This window comes from Montipora foliosa, chromosome 1, assembly GCF_036669935.1.
Source record: "Montipora foliosa isolate CH-2021 chromosome 1, ASM3666993v2, whole genome shotgun sequence".
Taxonomy (NCBI): Eukaryota; Metazoa; Cnidaria; class Anthozoa; order Scleractinia; family Acroporidae; genus Montipora; species Montipora foliosa.
In genome coordinates, this window is record NC_090869.1 from 37,060,308 (window position 1) to 37,078,275 (window position 17,968).

The following is a 17,968-nucleotide window of genomic DNA, read 5'->3' on the forward strand; positions in this document are numbered from 1 at the left end:
CTGGAAGAATCAGTTACAATACTATTTACCCTTGTATTAGCCTCTTAGCCGTTGCATATAGCAAACTTCCCCACCGCCCCTGCCCCATATAACATTTAATTTAATGTAATCCCTAATCATTAACAACTAGACCCGTGGCCCTTGAGGGTAAAGGGTCTAATTGTCTTAGTATCACCCAGCTAGTCGGACAGAAATGGCAATGATAAAGTTAGCAAATGCAAGTTGAAGAAATATTTATTGGGGAATAAACGAAAGATAGCGTAACGCTTTTCGCTATGCGAGGACTATTAGTAATAGTCCTCTAGTAGCGTAGCCAATTGGGTGGACTAGCTCGAATGGTTCGTATGTTCCCTTCTAGTCCTTCCCCACTGCAGTAATTTTTTTTTCTCTCTTTTAGCATGTAGTATATAGTATGTAGTTTGAATTGTTTCATCTAATGCACTGAAAATGGAATAAATAAATAAATAAATGCAGGATTTGCATTAGTCAACTAGTTGGGTGATACTAACAAAAATAGCCATCTTCCAGTCTCAGCCAATTACTGCCGGATTCCTCCTGTCACACAAATCAGACTTGTCTTTCCCCATGCAACAACTTCTTCAGAATTCAAGGGTGGACAAGCTTGAATGATATTAAAACCACATGTTATTTTTTTGCTACATGCACACTGTACCGGAACATGCAACTTCTCTTGTGACCCGACTACCTTCAGAAAACTTCAGTCTCCACATGCAACATTGAAATTCATTCTTTTCACAGCAAAAATAGTCATTTGGAACATTTCAAGGACATGCCCTTCACCTGTTCTTTATTTCGGGAGAATCAAGTGTATAGGAGATGCTGCTTCATGACAAGGATGAGTCAATTGTCATTTGTCCTTCTCCAGTGGTTCCGATATTTTTTCAAGGAACAATATGTCCTTCATATTACCCAGGCTGCCTTACTCTGCAGTCATGCGATTAGAATGGAGAATGGTTGTATACTAAGGAGTCCTCCTGTATGGCAGGTTAAAATCCTTGGAAGTAAAGTCATAAGAGGGTGTCCCTGCTAAGAAACATTGATATATTCAAATGCAATAATAATTACAGCATTTGAATAAATCATGTCTGATGATGATTGAGAGAGTAGATGATCAAGAGGAATAGTTTATTTAAATGCTGCATGTGCATGGACCTTGAAATAACAAAGTAGGCATCTTCTAACAAGATGGCCTGATATTATTATTACTATTATTATTATTATTATATTATTATTATTATTATTATTATTATTATTATTATTATTATTATTAATGCTTTGGTGCACAATAAAAGACAATACACACAACTTGGGCGTAAACGAGGGGCAGGGAATGTACTGGCCAGGCGCGGATAATACCCACCGCCGGTATGGACCACCGGATGAGGGGCCTCGGCAACTAGCCGAGGGGGTGCCTCATGCCTGTATTGCAAGGCGGGCATAGTTGCTGGCATAATGTCCTGGGGCCAAGTTAACCCAGTCCAGCAGAGTAACAATATGCCCCCTCCCTAACGGGGCTTCAGCACAGGGCTGAAGGGGTGCCGCAGGCAGCAATTCCCCACCCATATTTTATTAAGGAGAATTATTAAATAGGTTACAGAAGCTCATAAAGAAAAAATAAGATAAAATACAAGAGAGCCAGAAAGCAAAACGGTCGGGAGGGAGGGATTAAATTGCTGAACAGAAAAAACAGAACTAGTTGAGCTATGGAAATGTCAAACTGAGAAGGCTCGAATGGCGGGATGAATGAAATAGCCAAATAAGGTAGTCATGTGATGGGAAGTCACGCTCTCCTCCCAGGCGCTGCCCAGTATTTGCTTACCAGCATTAACATCTATTTTATTCTAAAATATCATTTATTATTATTATTATTATTATTATTATTATTATTATTATTATTATGCACAAATACTCTCAGATAAAAGGTGTTAATTAAATCTGGTTTTCCTTGACTCCGGCCTCAACATCCAGTTGCCTAGGGTAACCAAGAAGCATCCTTCATTTTTCTTTCCTTTTCTGTCTACATCTTCAGCACTTTTCTAAGAATTCTTGGCATCCCCAAAAGTGCAGATCTCTGAATCAGTTCAATGGATGTATCCACACCAATGGTCCTCAGATTTTCTTTTAATCTCAGCGGTATTGTTCCCAATGCCTGCACCACTATGGGTATCATCTTTGTCCTTACGCCTCACATCTTTCGTATTTCTCTACTTTTTCGTTGTCTTTTACTCTCACACCCTTCCATCTTCTGGCATTGCCACATCTATAATTTGGCAGTTGTTCTAATAAATCTGGTCTCCTAGCCTCTCATGGTCTGTTCTTACACTGAAATCCCACAACATCTTGCAATCCTCATTTTCAAGTACACTGTTAGGAACATGATCATACATGTACCACCTGTCATTTCACTCAAACCCATAGTTTCCTGACAGCTCCCAATGAATTGCCCGAGCTACGTTGTCGTGTCTATTATTATTATTATTATTATTATTATTATTATTATTATTATTATTATTATTATTATTATTATTATTATTACTATTATTATCATTATCATTATTATCATCATCATCATCATCATCATCATCATCATTTACTCTGCTCTTGGTTTAAGTAGACCACTAAAACTAATTGCTCTGTATAAAATAATTCCGCCATACTGTACCTCAATACGAAAAAACTGTCAACAGAGAAGAAGGCTGAGTTTATAGTGTTAAATGTAAACCTATTAACAATATGAATCCCAAGGCCAACATCATCTGGAAAAAAAATAAAAGATCATGATTATAATCCAAGGCACTAACTGATTTCAAAAGTTGTCAATCATACAATGCCTTGTAAGTTACAATAATACGGTTAATCAAGCTTTTTGCCGATAACAACCATGACTACATGTATGCCTGAGTTAATTAATTAATGCTCTGTCCCAGTTCGGTACATTTATTTAGAAAAACCTTCAGAATGTACATTTATGTACGTGATTTAACTCAACCTAGACTGTAGCACAAACCCTTGTTGCAACAAAACATCCCAGAGAACAACATTTTAATAGCCCCAGAATAGACCAATTTTGATGCTCTGGGAAACAAATATAAGGGATTTGTATGAGTTTACTCCTCAGAGCCTCGAGACGATGCCTTTTCTTTAGAACTGAATTTTATAATATCGCAATTGGTCTATTCCACACTGAAAAAGCTACATTGCATTAATTTTGTGCTCAACAGTCACTGGGGGCAAAGCAGAGTTACTGTAATATTAATATAACAAATGTAATATTAACATAATTAACATAATGAATAGGAACACGTAGTGATCCCCTACTTCCAAAAAGCTGGTCAATAAATAAAAAATCAATAAGACAATCAAAATAATTATTGAAAGTTTTGTGTAGGCTTTTGAGAAACACATTGCACAAATAAGAGAAAGCAAAACCAGGGAAATGTCCTTAAGTTCATTTCCAGGCAACTTGCATAGATTAAGCTACACTGTACAGTAGTTTTGAGGAATACAGTCAAAACTGTATAATTATAGCGGCCCTGCATTAAGCAGCCACCCTCTATTAAGCAGCCAGATCCACCAGCTTGCAAAGAAAATGCAACAATTATCTGAAGGAACACTTGCATGACAATACCTCCCATTCTTATGGAGCAGTATATATCATCCTCGAAGTGTCTAATTTGAAGGCGTTGTAAATTTAGTCTTTCCAAATGCCCGGTCTGGCAAAAATACCTTTGAATTAGTAGGCACTGTCCTTAAGTGATCAGTTCCTCAAACCTCGAGGGTAGCCGTTATAATATATATACAGGTTCAACTGTATTATAAAATCAGCCAAAAATGGTCACTTGAGACAATGTTGCATTGAGCCCTTCATTAATTTATTTGTATTTCATTATAATTAAAGTAAAAAAAGACTTGACAGTAACTGTTGGGTGAGTTTGTGTTTTTTTAAATAAACACAGTATTAGTACAACCCTGCATGTTAAAGTCAAAAAGCTCTTTTATCCACAGCACGAAAATGGGATTCTTAAAGAAAGGGAAATGACGTCAACACTTACCCACTACTCTATTTTGCAAAAGCCAGAGGTAGGTGTGTCCTAGAATAACCCACCACATGCTAAGAACACGCACTCCATTGACAGACGTGATAGCACCAGGCGGAACAGAGCAATCCATGACCTTGCTGGTGTTACGAGTTATTGAGAAGCAAGTTAGAAATCTGACCAGAAATCCTATGGGAAAAAATACAATTATTGTAGTGGGAGGAGTATTTCATGGCCACAATACTAAAATGTAGTCCAGGCCAGTAAAGCATGGGATGTTAATTCCAGATGTTCACCCATTCAGGAATTAACCCCTTAAGGTTCTTGAACACATTGAAATACTTCAGGGCCCGGTTGTTCGAAAGCCGATTAACTTAATCCAAGATTAGCGTAAACTTTGGTTTAATTTTTTCAACTTTTCAGAGCAAGTTTCTTTTGGTTATTTTTGGTTTTCAAGATTTACTTCCTCTAATGTAAAATTTTGCCAAATATCAGCGTTATACAACATCCGAGAGAAGGGAAATAAACTCCTTGGTAATTTTTTAATCTGGGATTAGCGTTAATCGGCTTTCGAACAACCGGGCCCAGGTGTTTTCCCTTGGACAAGCTGTCAATGTGACTTAAAGTTTGCAAATGCACAAAATTTAAGAGCGATTTAAGAAGCATCTTAAAAGTCAAATGCCAAGATAAAGGCTAAAATGACAAGATTTATGACATCACAAGCACCACCTTTACATGTAAATGGAGTACGGAATTGGCCCTGTGGTAACACTCGTGTCTCCCACCTCTGCAGACTTGGGATCATATTGTGAGTTCATATGTTTCAGTTAATCTCAACCTGCAGTTCAGGGGTTTTTCTCCTGGCACTCCAGTTTTCCTTCCTTCCGCAAAATCGACTCCCAGCTTATTCCTTCTTGCGGTGATGCTGTGCTCCAAGGTCATGCATGGGTCATTTTCAGGGGTTGAGCGCCTAGCTGGCTGCACAGTTTGCAGATTTGTATCAGATTGCCATTTTTGGAACCCAACAGTAGTGGTAATTATTTTATTTCAAAGTACTGCAACTCAACTTATCTAAGTTAACAATAACACAACAACAATAGAAATGTACAGTAAGTACAGTAAAATCCTTGCACACTTTGCATCTTGAACAACAATGTACATGTAAATGTCAATGAGTTTTGCAATAATATTGAAAGTTAACTGCAGCTGTAATTTTTGAACGGCCGTAATTTTAACAGGAACATAATTACAATAATTAAGTTGGAAAAAATCAATGCCTCCTAGAAAATTGCCAAAGTATTTTCAGTGTTTATCCCATTCAGGGCAAAATTACTGAATGCTGATTGGCTGAGAAAGAGGGCATCACAAGGGCACTTTTGGTAATCAAGAGGGCATGACTACATGATCTTGATTGGTTAACATACAGTATGGCTTATCAACGGCAAGTGAAGTTACAAGAGGATCTTCTTCCAGATTCTGACTCTGATTAAACTGCTTTTTGTCCTCAAATAAAATACATTTTAACCACCATTTCTGATTCAGTCTTGAGCTCATTCACTCAATTTAGAACACGCTGGTTCGAAAAAGTAATATATATTAATTTTAAAGAACACTGTAAACAAATGTACAGAACACAATGGTCAGAGAAATGGAAAAGTGTGCTTTCTCTCACTCATAAATATCCACATGAACAATGTTGCGTCATGCCAGTTTGTGTAATGGCATCACAAGTCAAAACACACAGCTTCATTGGTTCTTTAAGTCACATGATAAAAGGCCTTTGTTCTCTTACCTTATCTTACATTACTTTCTCTGGAGCACGTGAAATTTCTTTCTGCATATTACACAGCACTCTTGCGCTTCAGCTCTATAAGGCTGCTGCATCGTCAGCCTCGCATGTTCACTTGGCTGACTCGTTGCCAATAGTATTCTTTACAGTTGTGTGCTTAGTTATCTGGCCCTTTTAATGAAAGTGAGGCTGATGTTGACCTTGTTATGATACAGACTTCCCTCCTTTTCTTACGTTAATGATGTTGTTGTCATGCTAATTGGCAAGAATTTACATAAGAAAAGCAGTGAGGTTTCTATCAAAACAAGGTCAACTCCAGCCTCACTTTCATTCATAGGCCAGGTAACTAAGCACAACTGTAAAATGGACTATGATTTTGACATTTTCATGTCAGGTTTGAAGGAAGTTTTTACATACTCAGTACCCCAGCCATCAATAACGTCGCAAGCAAATATTATAATAGTTGCTTTTACTATTACTCATAATCGCGATCATCATTTTTATAATCATGATAGTCATTGGTCAGCTACAGGACAACTGAAAGACAATCCAGACCTTTTCCTTGTAGGTAGTCCACAAATATGATATCATCCTCTGAGAAATAAATGGTTGCATAGATCCGCTCATAGACTTGACAGAGAGGGTCACCATCTGCCATCTTCCAGAGGGTTGTCTCTCATGGGAGAGCTCAAATGGCAGGTTTCAACCTCCCTAGTGCATTAAAATGTACCTCATGTAACTTTTATGTGCTGAGCTCATACACACCTTGTTCTTGCTCACTGGGCTTTGTCAACTTTGTCCAAACGAATGAAGATGAAGTGGATGCAGATACATTTCCGTGAAGTAACGGAGTGGACTCAGCAATGGAATCACTCACAACATTTGAGGAATGCCGGGTTTCACTTTGAAAACTCTCTGAAGGAAACCAAAACTTCCAGGACTGTTGAAACAGGCATAAGTCGATCAAGGTTCCAACAAGGCACAAATAAGCTATGATGCCACAGACAACACTGCAGGATCAAAACAACTAGTAAGGAATGGTGGAAACATTCACAGGAATACAAGAAAGACAATAATTATCATTATACACTGCATTTTGCATGTTAAATCATCCACGACTCATTTCATTGTTTTAAAAGAGATCAATGAAGACATTAGGACTAAATGTTTTTAACAACTTCAACACAAGCACACCTTTGAGACCAAAAGTACCAGTATAATAAATTATAATGTATAAATTGGCCAGTTCTTGTCAGTGGTAATTATTCATTTCAAAATTTTAAAAAAATGAAATATTTTTGTTATGGTACTTCGGTATTTAACTTGGAATCCCAAAAGTGCACATCATCCACCTGGGGGGGGGAAGGGGGTGGTTGTCATGATCAGGGTAGAGCACAGGGGTACCTAATTACTGTATCAGCTTATTAGCAGGTTTAATTTTGACCCTTGCACAAAAAATAATAATTTAATTAATATCGCATCATTAAAACATAGTTAATATGAATAAAAATTAACTCACAGTGTTATAATGGGGCCTGTTGTCCACTCTGATTCATGAGCACAATTAATGATTGGATCTTCAGCCCATATTATTTTCAATTCTTTTGCAAACACTGAATGATGGAATACGTAGTTGAAGGGTTAATGTACTGTACATTACTTTTTCTAGGGCAAATTATCATACATATACTCCACTGATTTTCCTGGCTTAAATTCTGCACTCTTCTTAATCATTGTAGAGGTTATATTAGTCTATGTAGTTAGTATCTGGCATTATTATTGGCTGACCCTGCTAACCTGACAAGCTCTCTTACGTCCCATGCTGTATTTAAGTGGTAATGTACAAATGTAGCATAATTATGGTTAGTCACTGACTGATTAATACTATCTGTCATTTCAAATTAGAGAACAAATTCAAGAAGACAGCAGGTTGCTTGTTGTATGCAGGATGGGTGGCAGAGTGATCTGTAAAACTTAAAACAGTTTTTAAACTAGGAAACAATGATGTGTTATAATGAGAAACAAACTTTGTTAGGAGTAAAAATAAACAAAATCAAAATATTAGGAGTACCCCATAATAATAATTGTTATTGTCAATGGCAACTTGGTTACAGTAACAAAAATGCATATTAATTAGCAAGTAGACATTTTGGGGCAGAGTATGTTAGCGCTAAAATTAACATTTCCAAAACAGACAACACAAAAATGAAAGTCGCAAAAATACTAAATTGCACCTTTGCTTTCGAGTTATTGATTACCTATTCAGTTTGGGTCTACATTATTCCTGCAAAGGATTTTGTCCGTGTTCTGTATCATACAAAAATAGTGTGTATGTAGCTAGTAATTAATTTTTTGTACCAACTGTTAGGGACAAAGTTCCCATACCAAGAGCTTGCCGTCACTCAGAGAATTCTATACTGATTGGCGAAGATTTGACTACACTCATTTGCTAGCTGTACCACTATGCAAAACAATGTTGACCCTACGGCATCTACCGGTAAGATGAGAGGCTGTCTGCAAATGTTACCTGCACCTGAATGCTTTAAAAGCACATGGTTTAGACAAATAGACCTTTTGCAATGGGTTTGCCTAAAAGCAGGAACTGGGGACCCGGAACCCAGAACCTACAACCTGGAATCTGGAATCCGGAATGTGATATAAGAACTTCAACCAAAGCCTTACACTAATTTGCGAAACGAAATGAAAACGAAAGAAACCTAAACATTCATTAAAGCTAACCTTAAGCCTAATGCTAGTACTGGTAAACTGTTTATGCCTAATCAGGCCTAAGGTTAGCTTTATTGTTTCTGTATCATTTTGTTTCCTTTTGCAAATTAGTATAAGCCAAGTGACTTTGTTTCAAGTTCTTATATTGGATTCCAGATTTCTTATTCCGGATTTCGGATTCCACATTCCAAATTCCAGACCCTTTTGCAACAATTCGTCACATGAGTGATGACCTTCTTTTCATAAACATGATGATTCTGCTGCTATCATTAAATTATTTTTCCAGAAATAAAGTGAGCAACTCAAAAATATTTAATATGATATCATGCTAATTTTCGTTTAGTAACTATCGTTTAAACTTGTGTTGTTGAAAAAAATGATATTATGAATAAATAATTAACTTGAGAATGTTTTGGACAGATTGGAATCCTACCACTTGGAAGTTAATATCATTGGGGATATAATTGGAATGTGGGTGCAACCTCACATTCATGACAGCATGACACAAAAGGTACTTAGTATTATTTTGTGTTACCTACAAATATAGTCAACTTCACTAGACAAACATACACGGATCACCCAGTACTCTACTTTTACTATCGATCTATTCTTAACAAATTGTCCCTGGAACTTTTGTAACTCTGGTGTTGCAGATATTGGAATATTGAAGAAACCATTGCCTTGTAACAAGAAATATCAGTGTCGCAAAACGTAGATCACAATGTACCTCAAAATCCAATTTCAAAACTGTGAAAAGCAGATGCTTTAAGAACATCAATCCAAATAACTTTCAAAATGATTTAGCAATGTTACCCCAACATCTGGTTCAACTGGAGGACAACCCCAAAATTGCTCATGATAAATACAGGTCCTGGAGTAGCAGAGCATGTTCTTCAGTGTTATAGATATAACCATGATCCACATAAACAAAGGAGAGTTTAAAATGTTGCCTCACCCTGGATTAAACCAGACCGAAAAAGGCTAATGTTTCAAAGCGATAAACTTACTAGGAAAATAGCCTCAAGGATCCCTACTGAGGCCAACTGGAGCCATAATTGGTTTACAATTACTATTAAGAATAAGGTTACCTATGAAATAACATGTAAGAATTCTAAAATTACCTATTATAATTATACCAAAAATTCGACAAACGTCAAAAATGCAAGGAAAGGAATAAATCAATTATTAATTGGGAAGGACCCCAGTTCAACCACGATACAGTATCTCAATTAGAAATAGGGGAAAATATAATTACCGACCCCAGTGATATAAGTAATAGGCTTAACTCTCACTATTCTCAAACAGGACCTTCACTATCTTCTACAACTGAAGAAACACCTGGCAACTTCACTGATTTTAATGCCTTCAGATAAGTTTTACCCCGACAGAAATCATGTCACAAGACTCAACATTTAATTCAAAAAATACCTGTTAACAAAGTCACAGGCATAGTGTATTTATCCTCCAAAAAATTTTTCATCTGTTTGGATTTCCTAGCTGAAAGTCTAGTGATCCGAAAATTATAGGGATCAACACTTACCTTTTCGAAAATTTCAGCCAGAAAAAAGGCTCCCGAAAATTCTAGGTGACCTTTTTAGGGTAAATATCCGTTATAAATGGGCAATTATACCATTTTTTTCAAATCGTCTTCCAAACAGATATTTTCCGAAAATTGACGTTGGGTGCCCCTGTTTCCATTTCATCTTCCTTTCACCGCTCACCGCATGTGAATGAGCGTGTCGCCGTTCTATTTTAGGATCATACCTGATTTTTGTTTGCCTTTTTCAACTGCTCACTTGATCTGAGAATAACACCGAGTTTTCTTGCTCCAACGGCTTATTACCTTTTTGGTATAAAGGATTACTTAATACGCCTCGATACGCTGGGTTTTGCTGTTTAACCAGAGAAAGTTTTCATGTTACGTGCGATTTTCGAAAAACACCCTGGAACAGTAACAACGACAACAACAACAAAACTTACATACGCTGAATATTGCTCACACAAGTTATTTTAAAAATACAAGCTAAAGTCTTTATTATTAATTTATACACCTTGAATCTTCAGATTACAGCGATGTTTTGTTTTGATTTTTAGCCAACTTCCGTCAAGTTCACAGTATTTCAGTGGGTTTATTTTTTAATGTTACAATATCTTCAAGTTGGTAATATACCCAAGACGGTAAAACACAACTTTGTTTATTTAATTAATACGAAATTTCAAACATTATTATGACTTTCATTTTTCACCAATTACAACGTACACCTCGAGTAACTAGAGTACATGTTTACTGAAAATTCTGTGAATATGGATTCGTCATCATCTCCCACTATAAGTGACAGCAAAAATACTGAGTCATGCGCTGATGTGGTGAAAGGAAACGATGGTAATCTTTGGAAAAGGTTTCAAGTTGAAGATGTTGAGGAGGTCACAAGGGGTTTTCTGGATTTATTATATTTACATTTGTATTATATTAATTTTGTGCTGATTTCACTTATTTTCGCTTGAGCACACGAAAGATCTTGCCTGAGTCACGTAGGGGTACAATCAATCATGTCTATTAATTTATTTCATTTATTACTGAACTGATATTTGTTCCGGTGATCCTTGATCCTGTTTTTCCAGTAAACCAGTTATGAATGGCTTTGGAGTACTGACAATAACCTTATCAATGGTGTAATATTTCTTGGCCTAAGGAAAGCCTTTGACACTATGGACCACATAATCTCACTCTCTTAATTGGTTTCAGTCATACGTACATGTAAAATTGTATCTAAGTGAAAGAAAACAACAAACTTCCATTACTGGAGTTCTCTCTGACTTCTGTGATGTACACTATAACCTGTGGTATCTCACAGAGATCCATTCTGGGACCTTCGTTATTTAAACGAATGATCTTCCCACCTGCAATCTTTTTTCAAAACCCACCATGTATGCTGATGATATCACACTTACTTTATCAGCCGAAGACCCTCTTGTTCTCAAACAAAAAATGAACTACGAAAGTGTGAAAATTTCCACCCTAGCACATTTATTCTCGCTTATTTGACCCACAGTAAAAATAGGAAGCTGACCTCTGTTTGTGGTGCGTAATTACAAAAAATTACACCGGAGGGCAACTGCTTTCCGTTCGTAGATGTAAACAAAGTATGGAACTTTCAAGTGGTTAAATGGTGGCGGGTCTAATTTGCAGGTCGCAGGTCGCGGGTTGCAGGTCATTGTTTCACCAATACAGAAAGTATCCTAAACATTGATAAAAGCTAACCTTATTATAGTTATAGCAGGCCTTCTGATATTACGCGATAGTGCGATTTCGCACAATCGACCTCAAATCGCATCCGATCGCACAATTCACGAAAAATCGCATAATTCACAAAAGGACGCACAAAATTCATAAAATGAAACATAAATCAACACGTTTCTTAAAAATTCCTGCATAAATACACCATTTTAAAGATGATTTATCTTGGAAAAAGGCTAAAAAACCTTTGTCACCTTCGATTTCGTAAACATTCGAAGTTCAAGGCTCTATTTTTCGTGTCGGGACCTGGTACGAGTCTCCTTCTATTGGTGCAACACAAACACGCCCTTGTATACACACCACTGAAATGACACAGTTGCCTGATTTGTGAAAAATAAGCGAAGTTGTAAATTTTTCGGCAAAATGTACATGTAGTTTCTTTCGTTGAAAACTGATAAAAACTTACTCATGGATAACTTTGTTGTGAAAACGCTCGCTTTTTCTTCGACGAAGAAGGAAGTTCCCACCTTCCGCCCAATCTGACAGCTCACGATCGAGCAAGAAAGTACCTCACAGGTACGCTCCACGTGGACGATGGACTGATGTTTTTCTCGTCGTGCAATATTAGGGCCTTTTATACGAGAGAAAATAAGCCGCGGCTTACTCTGGCCATGGTGTACAAAATACGCAACAGGAACTATTTATACGAATATATATTCCCAGGTCAATATAAGCTGTGCTTGAAAAAGACGTGAACGTAGATTTTGTACCATTTATGCGGCGTGAACATTTGAGTCTTCTGTAAGCCGCGGCCAGAGAAAGCCGTGGCTTATTTTCTCTCGTATAAATGGGGGTATGGCCCTATTGTGATTGACCATCTTCGGAAGTTCGTGGTTGACAAGCACCTTGATCATTCATTTGGCATGTTAGCGCTGTGTCCTTTCAACTTTTAACGTGGTGCACCGGTAGTGCAGAAGACCTCATTTTTTTAAATTTATCCCAACTAATGTCGATTGAGATACATAATTACTGTTCCTTTGTGTTCAAAATGTCTTTAGGGCAGCAAATAAGTGTTTTTCTTAACCTGAAACCTTATAAAACAAGCTTAAAATTGCTGAGAAAAAAATCGCATAATTTACATTATTTATCGCACAATTGGCCTTTCTAATCGCACAATCTGCCCTGAAAAAATCGCACAATTTGCATTTTTTAATCGCACCCTATCAGAAGGCCTGTTATAGGCCTAAAAACTTTTGTTTAGGCCTAATTTGGCCTAAGGTTAGGTTTTAAGAATGTTTAGGATACTTTCTGTATTGGTGAAGCAATAACCTGCAACCCGCGACTTGCGACCTGCGACCTGCGACCTGCAAATTAGACCTGCCGGTTACATGGTCATACAATCTTTCCCTTAAGTGGTATTTCTCTGAAAATTTGTGTTCTGGCTAAGTGGCAAACACGATCTTTCCATTTCTAGAATTACAAAGTTCACCAATTACATGTACATGTACAGTATGTGACCAGTCATGTGACCAATTTGTTGCAAATGGCCTATCACAATGTGTTCCTGGGATTTGAACAGTTGGCAAGAATTTAATTTTATAAATTCTGTACTAAGAATAATAACATTATTTTTCCCTAGACAGATAAGAAGGTGGTATAAAATAATCTGCAAATTGAGCCAAAGTAGTTTAAGCATTAATTAAACTCCACATACCTTCAATTATCTTATCAACCAACAGTGGAATGTCAGTTTTATTGCAAGCAGAAGGTGCACACAGGCCCCACACTATGGGGACTAACTGAAATTAAGCAAAGATAAAAGTCTCTCAGGGACAACCCAATTTATTAAAAATATTGAGGATGTTACATAGCCATGCAGGGATAACATTATTTTCTCTTTGAGTGCTGATAGTACAGTATCTCTCACAAGTAAGGGCAGCGAACGAGCACAGTATCAGCACAAGAGTATAAAAAGTCATACCTGTATCAATCCCAAAGCTGCCATACATGTAAGTAATGTTTTGTTTGTTCTATATATAGATACAGTACTGATGAAATGTCCAGATTAAAAAACGATTTGTTTTATGTTTCGAAATGGCAAAACAGTGGTCATCAACTGCTAAAACACGCATGTTGTGTAACATGAAACTGAAAAGGTTATGAAAAAGAAATAATTATTACAAATTGTCAAATGATAATGTCAAATTGAGTCATACATGTAAAAAATATTAATGTAGTAGAGAAAAATGATATTACCCCACAAAAGTGTCTTACAAGGAAGGGGAAGCTTTCCTTTTATTGGTTAATTGTGTTAGTTACCATGACAACCCCTATATCCTCACACGTGAAAGATAAAAGGAAAATCCTACAGTGTAGCATTTCACCAGCATCCATATACCCAGTAATACATTTAAAGTTTATTTTATAAGGTTAGCTTTAAAATGATGTATTGCATTAGAAATTACTTCAAAATATTAATAATTTCTATGAAAAAAGAAATGTATATTTTTCCCAAGGATAATTTTAACCCTTTAACTTAAGTAATCTCAGTGGCCACTTACAGATTTTAGCCGGGCGCAGGTGTGTGAAGCGCACTAGCAGAGCACTGGTCACCGGTAAGATTTTTGGGGAAATCTATCCATGTGAGAAATTTTGGTTATGACGTCACCTACATCTCCCAGTACAAACTGTTGGGGTGGAGGTGGGGAGGCAGGACAGCCTTTTGGGCAATTTTCCTCAGCAGGAAATCGCCTGGCAGCATTGCAATTGGGAACTGGCGTTTTTCTGGTGGGAAATCATATTAGTGACAAGCAATGGGATAAAGAGCAGGAAAGAGCACAAGAGAAGAGGTGATGAAGATTAAGCAAAGAAATCCTCGAGAGAAACCCAGAATCAAGAAGACAAAATTTTAATGAAAATCAATGTAAAGCTGAAAGAAATGGAGTGAGAGACAAATTAAACACTTATTTACAATTATAGTTAGCTTTCAGGTAATGTTTTCCTTCCTAATATATGCCTCGCTGCCTCATATATATTTTGTTAAACTAGCTATAAGAAATGAAGATGGCCTGAAAACATTTGCAATTCCCTGTTAACAGTTCTAGATTCTGATGTATTTCAACAATCACATTTATAGGCTTTTTGGGTGAAATGGATGTCCAGTTCTGAGCTGCTTTGTTTGACTGTGAAGTTGCAGTCGAGTAAGCGAATGAACAATGTACTACATTTAAGGTTGACTTTTTAATTAGTTAAGACTTTTGCTGTTGTTCTGAACTGAAGGGAAAGGGAGTAAAGATTTTCAGTCAAATGGAAAATGTTGTGAAAGTGATTACTGCGCATGTAATTTAAGTTTCAGTTGTTGATTAAAATTGTTGGTTATTGTTTGCAAGGCTTGTTTGCTGTCAGCTCAGAGGTGTTTGATCACTGTAAACTGTACACACTCTGACGATTAATTTTGTATTTTATGCAGAAGCATAATTATTTCCATAAACTTAATATTGCTTTCTGGGTTTAGGAATGGGAGCTCTGCTTTTAGGCTTGGCCTAATTCATATACACATGTACATTGTACCAATGTTTAAAACATCAGGCATATTGTTTTGGAGAGGGGAGCATCCCAAAAATAACCTTTAGGGTCATCATGTGAAAAAAATGGCAAGCTGAGGGGAGTTTATAAATTTCCAAATGACACTCCCCCAAATCCCACCAGCCCCCTCCATCTGTTAAAAAATGAACCGTCCCTAAAGTAAAAAGAAAATAGCCCATTGAAAATCACATTGTCAGAGTCCCAAGATAAATTTTAATTTTAAATAAAACTTATTATAAAAATTCAGGCCCATGTTCATCTTCTAATGTCATTGAAAACAGTATTGAACACTTAATTTAAGGACATAATGGATGCATAATTATTCCAAATTTCAGGCCGTCCTTTCGTATATACGAGCAGGGCTTATGAAAGTTTAATTAGCGTTTGCCACATAACTATAACGAAAACAAATTCACTACTAACTGATTGGCAGAAAGCAAATCCCCTAAATTAGGCTATGCAAACCAGGTAATATCCACTGTACTGGGTGCTGGCCTCCAGACAACAACTACATGTACATGTGAGTCAAACACATTTTCATTAATGCAACCATATAATGTAGGGTTTCAAAGTACAGTACATGTTTATCCTTATAGTACTATTTTATCCTTGAGGATTCAAATTTACCCTTTTGCTATTATGAACATATAATTATAAACCAAGTTACTACAGGAAGATTACTGACAGCCCCCTTTCTTCCTAGCAGTTACTGCAATTAAGTTAATTTTGGGCAAAACAAAGAATAATTATTTCACCGACAAAAGTTATTCTGCATAAAAATTACACTGAAGACTCGCATTCACTAACCCAAATTAAGCCAAATTTGTTCCTTCATTAAAGTTGCAAACACTTCTCGGCTACTTAACAATTTTGAAAGCTCTAATATAGGCCACTTGTCTTTCTGTTTTCTTACCTAAACAGTGCTTCATAGTTGTTGGTCTAACAGTGTCAACCACATGATTATATTGTTTGTAAAGAACCTACGTTTCAAGCTTATCACTTGCTAAAAGAACAGCTACAAGCTCCATTATAACAACTCCTCAAAGAGTGTCCAGTGTACTGTCACTGTTCCACCTGCTTTGAATTCAGTAAAAAACTTTCCAATTAACCTGTCTGTTGAACTGTCATGATGTCACCGCTTTCGAGAGGAACATGTGATTGGTGCAGAGCCTGACGATGGCTTCTTGCCTCTAATATTATTGCAGTTTATACACTGACAATACATATTACACCCCATCACATTTTGGAAACACTTGCAAATTAACTCCCCATAAGCAAGATATAAATTGGATTGTCACTTAGAGTCCTACATATCTTGGGCAAATTGGCAAAACTGGGAAGTTTAACATTGCTGTGACAACCACAGTTGAGATGCGCAATGCATTGGAGGCAGCAAGTGGCACAGAATTTCCAAGTTCTGATGCAAAGTGGCCATCCTGTAAAAATGCACTAATTTGCTTCTGCTTTATAATCTTGTTTTGAAGTGAGGAAAGGCGCATTGAAAGAGGGATTTGCAAGCCACTCATCCACAATGGTTTGTTGTAGTGCTGTAGCCATTTGTGTAATATATATGTGTTCGCACCTTTCATTAAACCTAAATTTTCCATATATATAGCTGTATGTGCCTTTGTTTTAGCGTTTAAAGTGCCTTTTGCCAACGGCTGCTGTATCATAGTTGCCAAAGATACAATTTCCGTCACCAGGAATTTTGATTCATTGCAAATTGTTTAAATGAAGAAATGCATCAGGATCTGTTCCACTGTACTGAGTACTACATGTACAGTATTACTTTCTAAAATAATTAGCCACAATTAAGGATAGTATGCATAGTCTCGAATTCTCCCAACTCCCTGTTGTGTTTAGATGAGGCTATGTATAAACTTGGAAAAAGTACTTCATTGCTTATATAACTGTCTAACGCTACACGATTTTACTCGTCAATGGCAGTCCCCTCAGGCCTTAAAGGGTTTATTTTAAGGAAATGAGTTTTAAAGTATATGTAATGAGATTTGAGTGTTACGAAAACTAAGACCTAATTAAGACCTAAGACCCTTTGTAAACAGTGGAAATTACGGGAAAGCAACCTGGGAAAACTTACCACTAGTCAGAGATTTGGGTGCTGGATGTTGTCTTCTCACGTCGCTTAATTTAAACAGACACTTGTAACGCCATGTCATGATAAGCCCAAATGTTGCATGACATAAAAAAAAGTGACATTTATTGGCAAGGAAACTAAAGATAGGGTCTTTTGGATAACAAGAAACTCAGTCTGTTAACCCTTTGGTTATAACAAGAGTCCACATCTTGGTTGAAACCACTAAAAATGTGATATATGCATTTTTTTGTCAGTACACATCTTCCAGTTTCAAAACAAGTCAACAATTCAGCTGTAAGTGACGCAAACAATAAACGGATGCCCGTAGATGGTCAATTTTGTTATGATGCCTGATAGGGTAATGAACAGTTTTACATGTAGGACATGAGTGATTTTCTGTAAGTTTTTCCACATTTGTCTCACTCACAAGCTTATGTCCCAGCTTATTACGATGAGGATACGAAATATCATCTGTT

General features: G+C 36.8%; 1 protein-coding gene across 1 annotated transcript in view; it reads right to left on the reverse strand.

The window, feature by feature from the left end:
• Positions 1-17,968, reverse strand: part of LOC137997668 (nose resistant to fluoxetine protein 6-like) — a 37,250-nt gene that overhangs the window by 13,803 nt on the left and 5,479 nt on the right. Inside the window, exons 3-7 of the mRNA XM_068843797.1 lie at positions 13,527-13,611; positions 7,367-7,460; positions 6,613-6,857; positions 4,074-4,247; positions 2,684-2,777 (exon numbers count right to left, since the gene is read on the reverse strand). Coding sequence (XP_068699898.1) covers positions 2,684-2,777; positions 4,074-4,247; positions 6,613-6,857; positions 7,367-7,460; positions 13,527-13,611 — 692 coding nt within the window. The remainder of the gene's footprint in view (positions 1-2,683; positions 2,778-4,073; positions 4,248-6,612; positions 6,858-7,366; positions 7,461-13,526; positions 13,612-17,968) is intronic.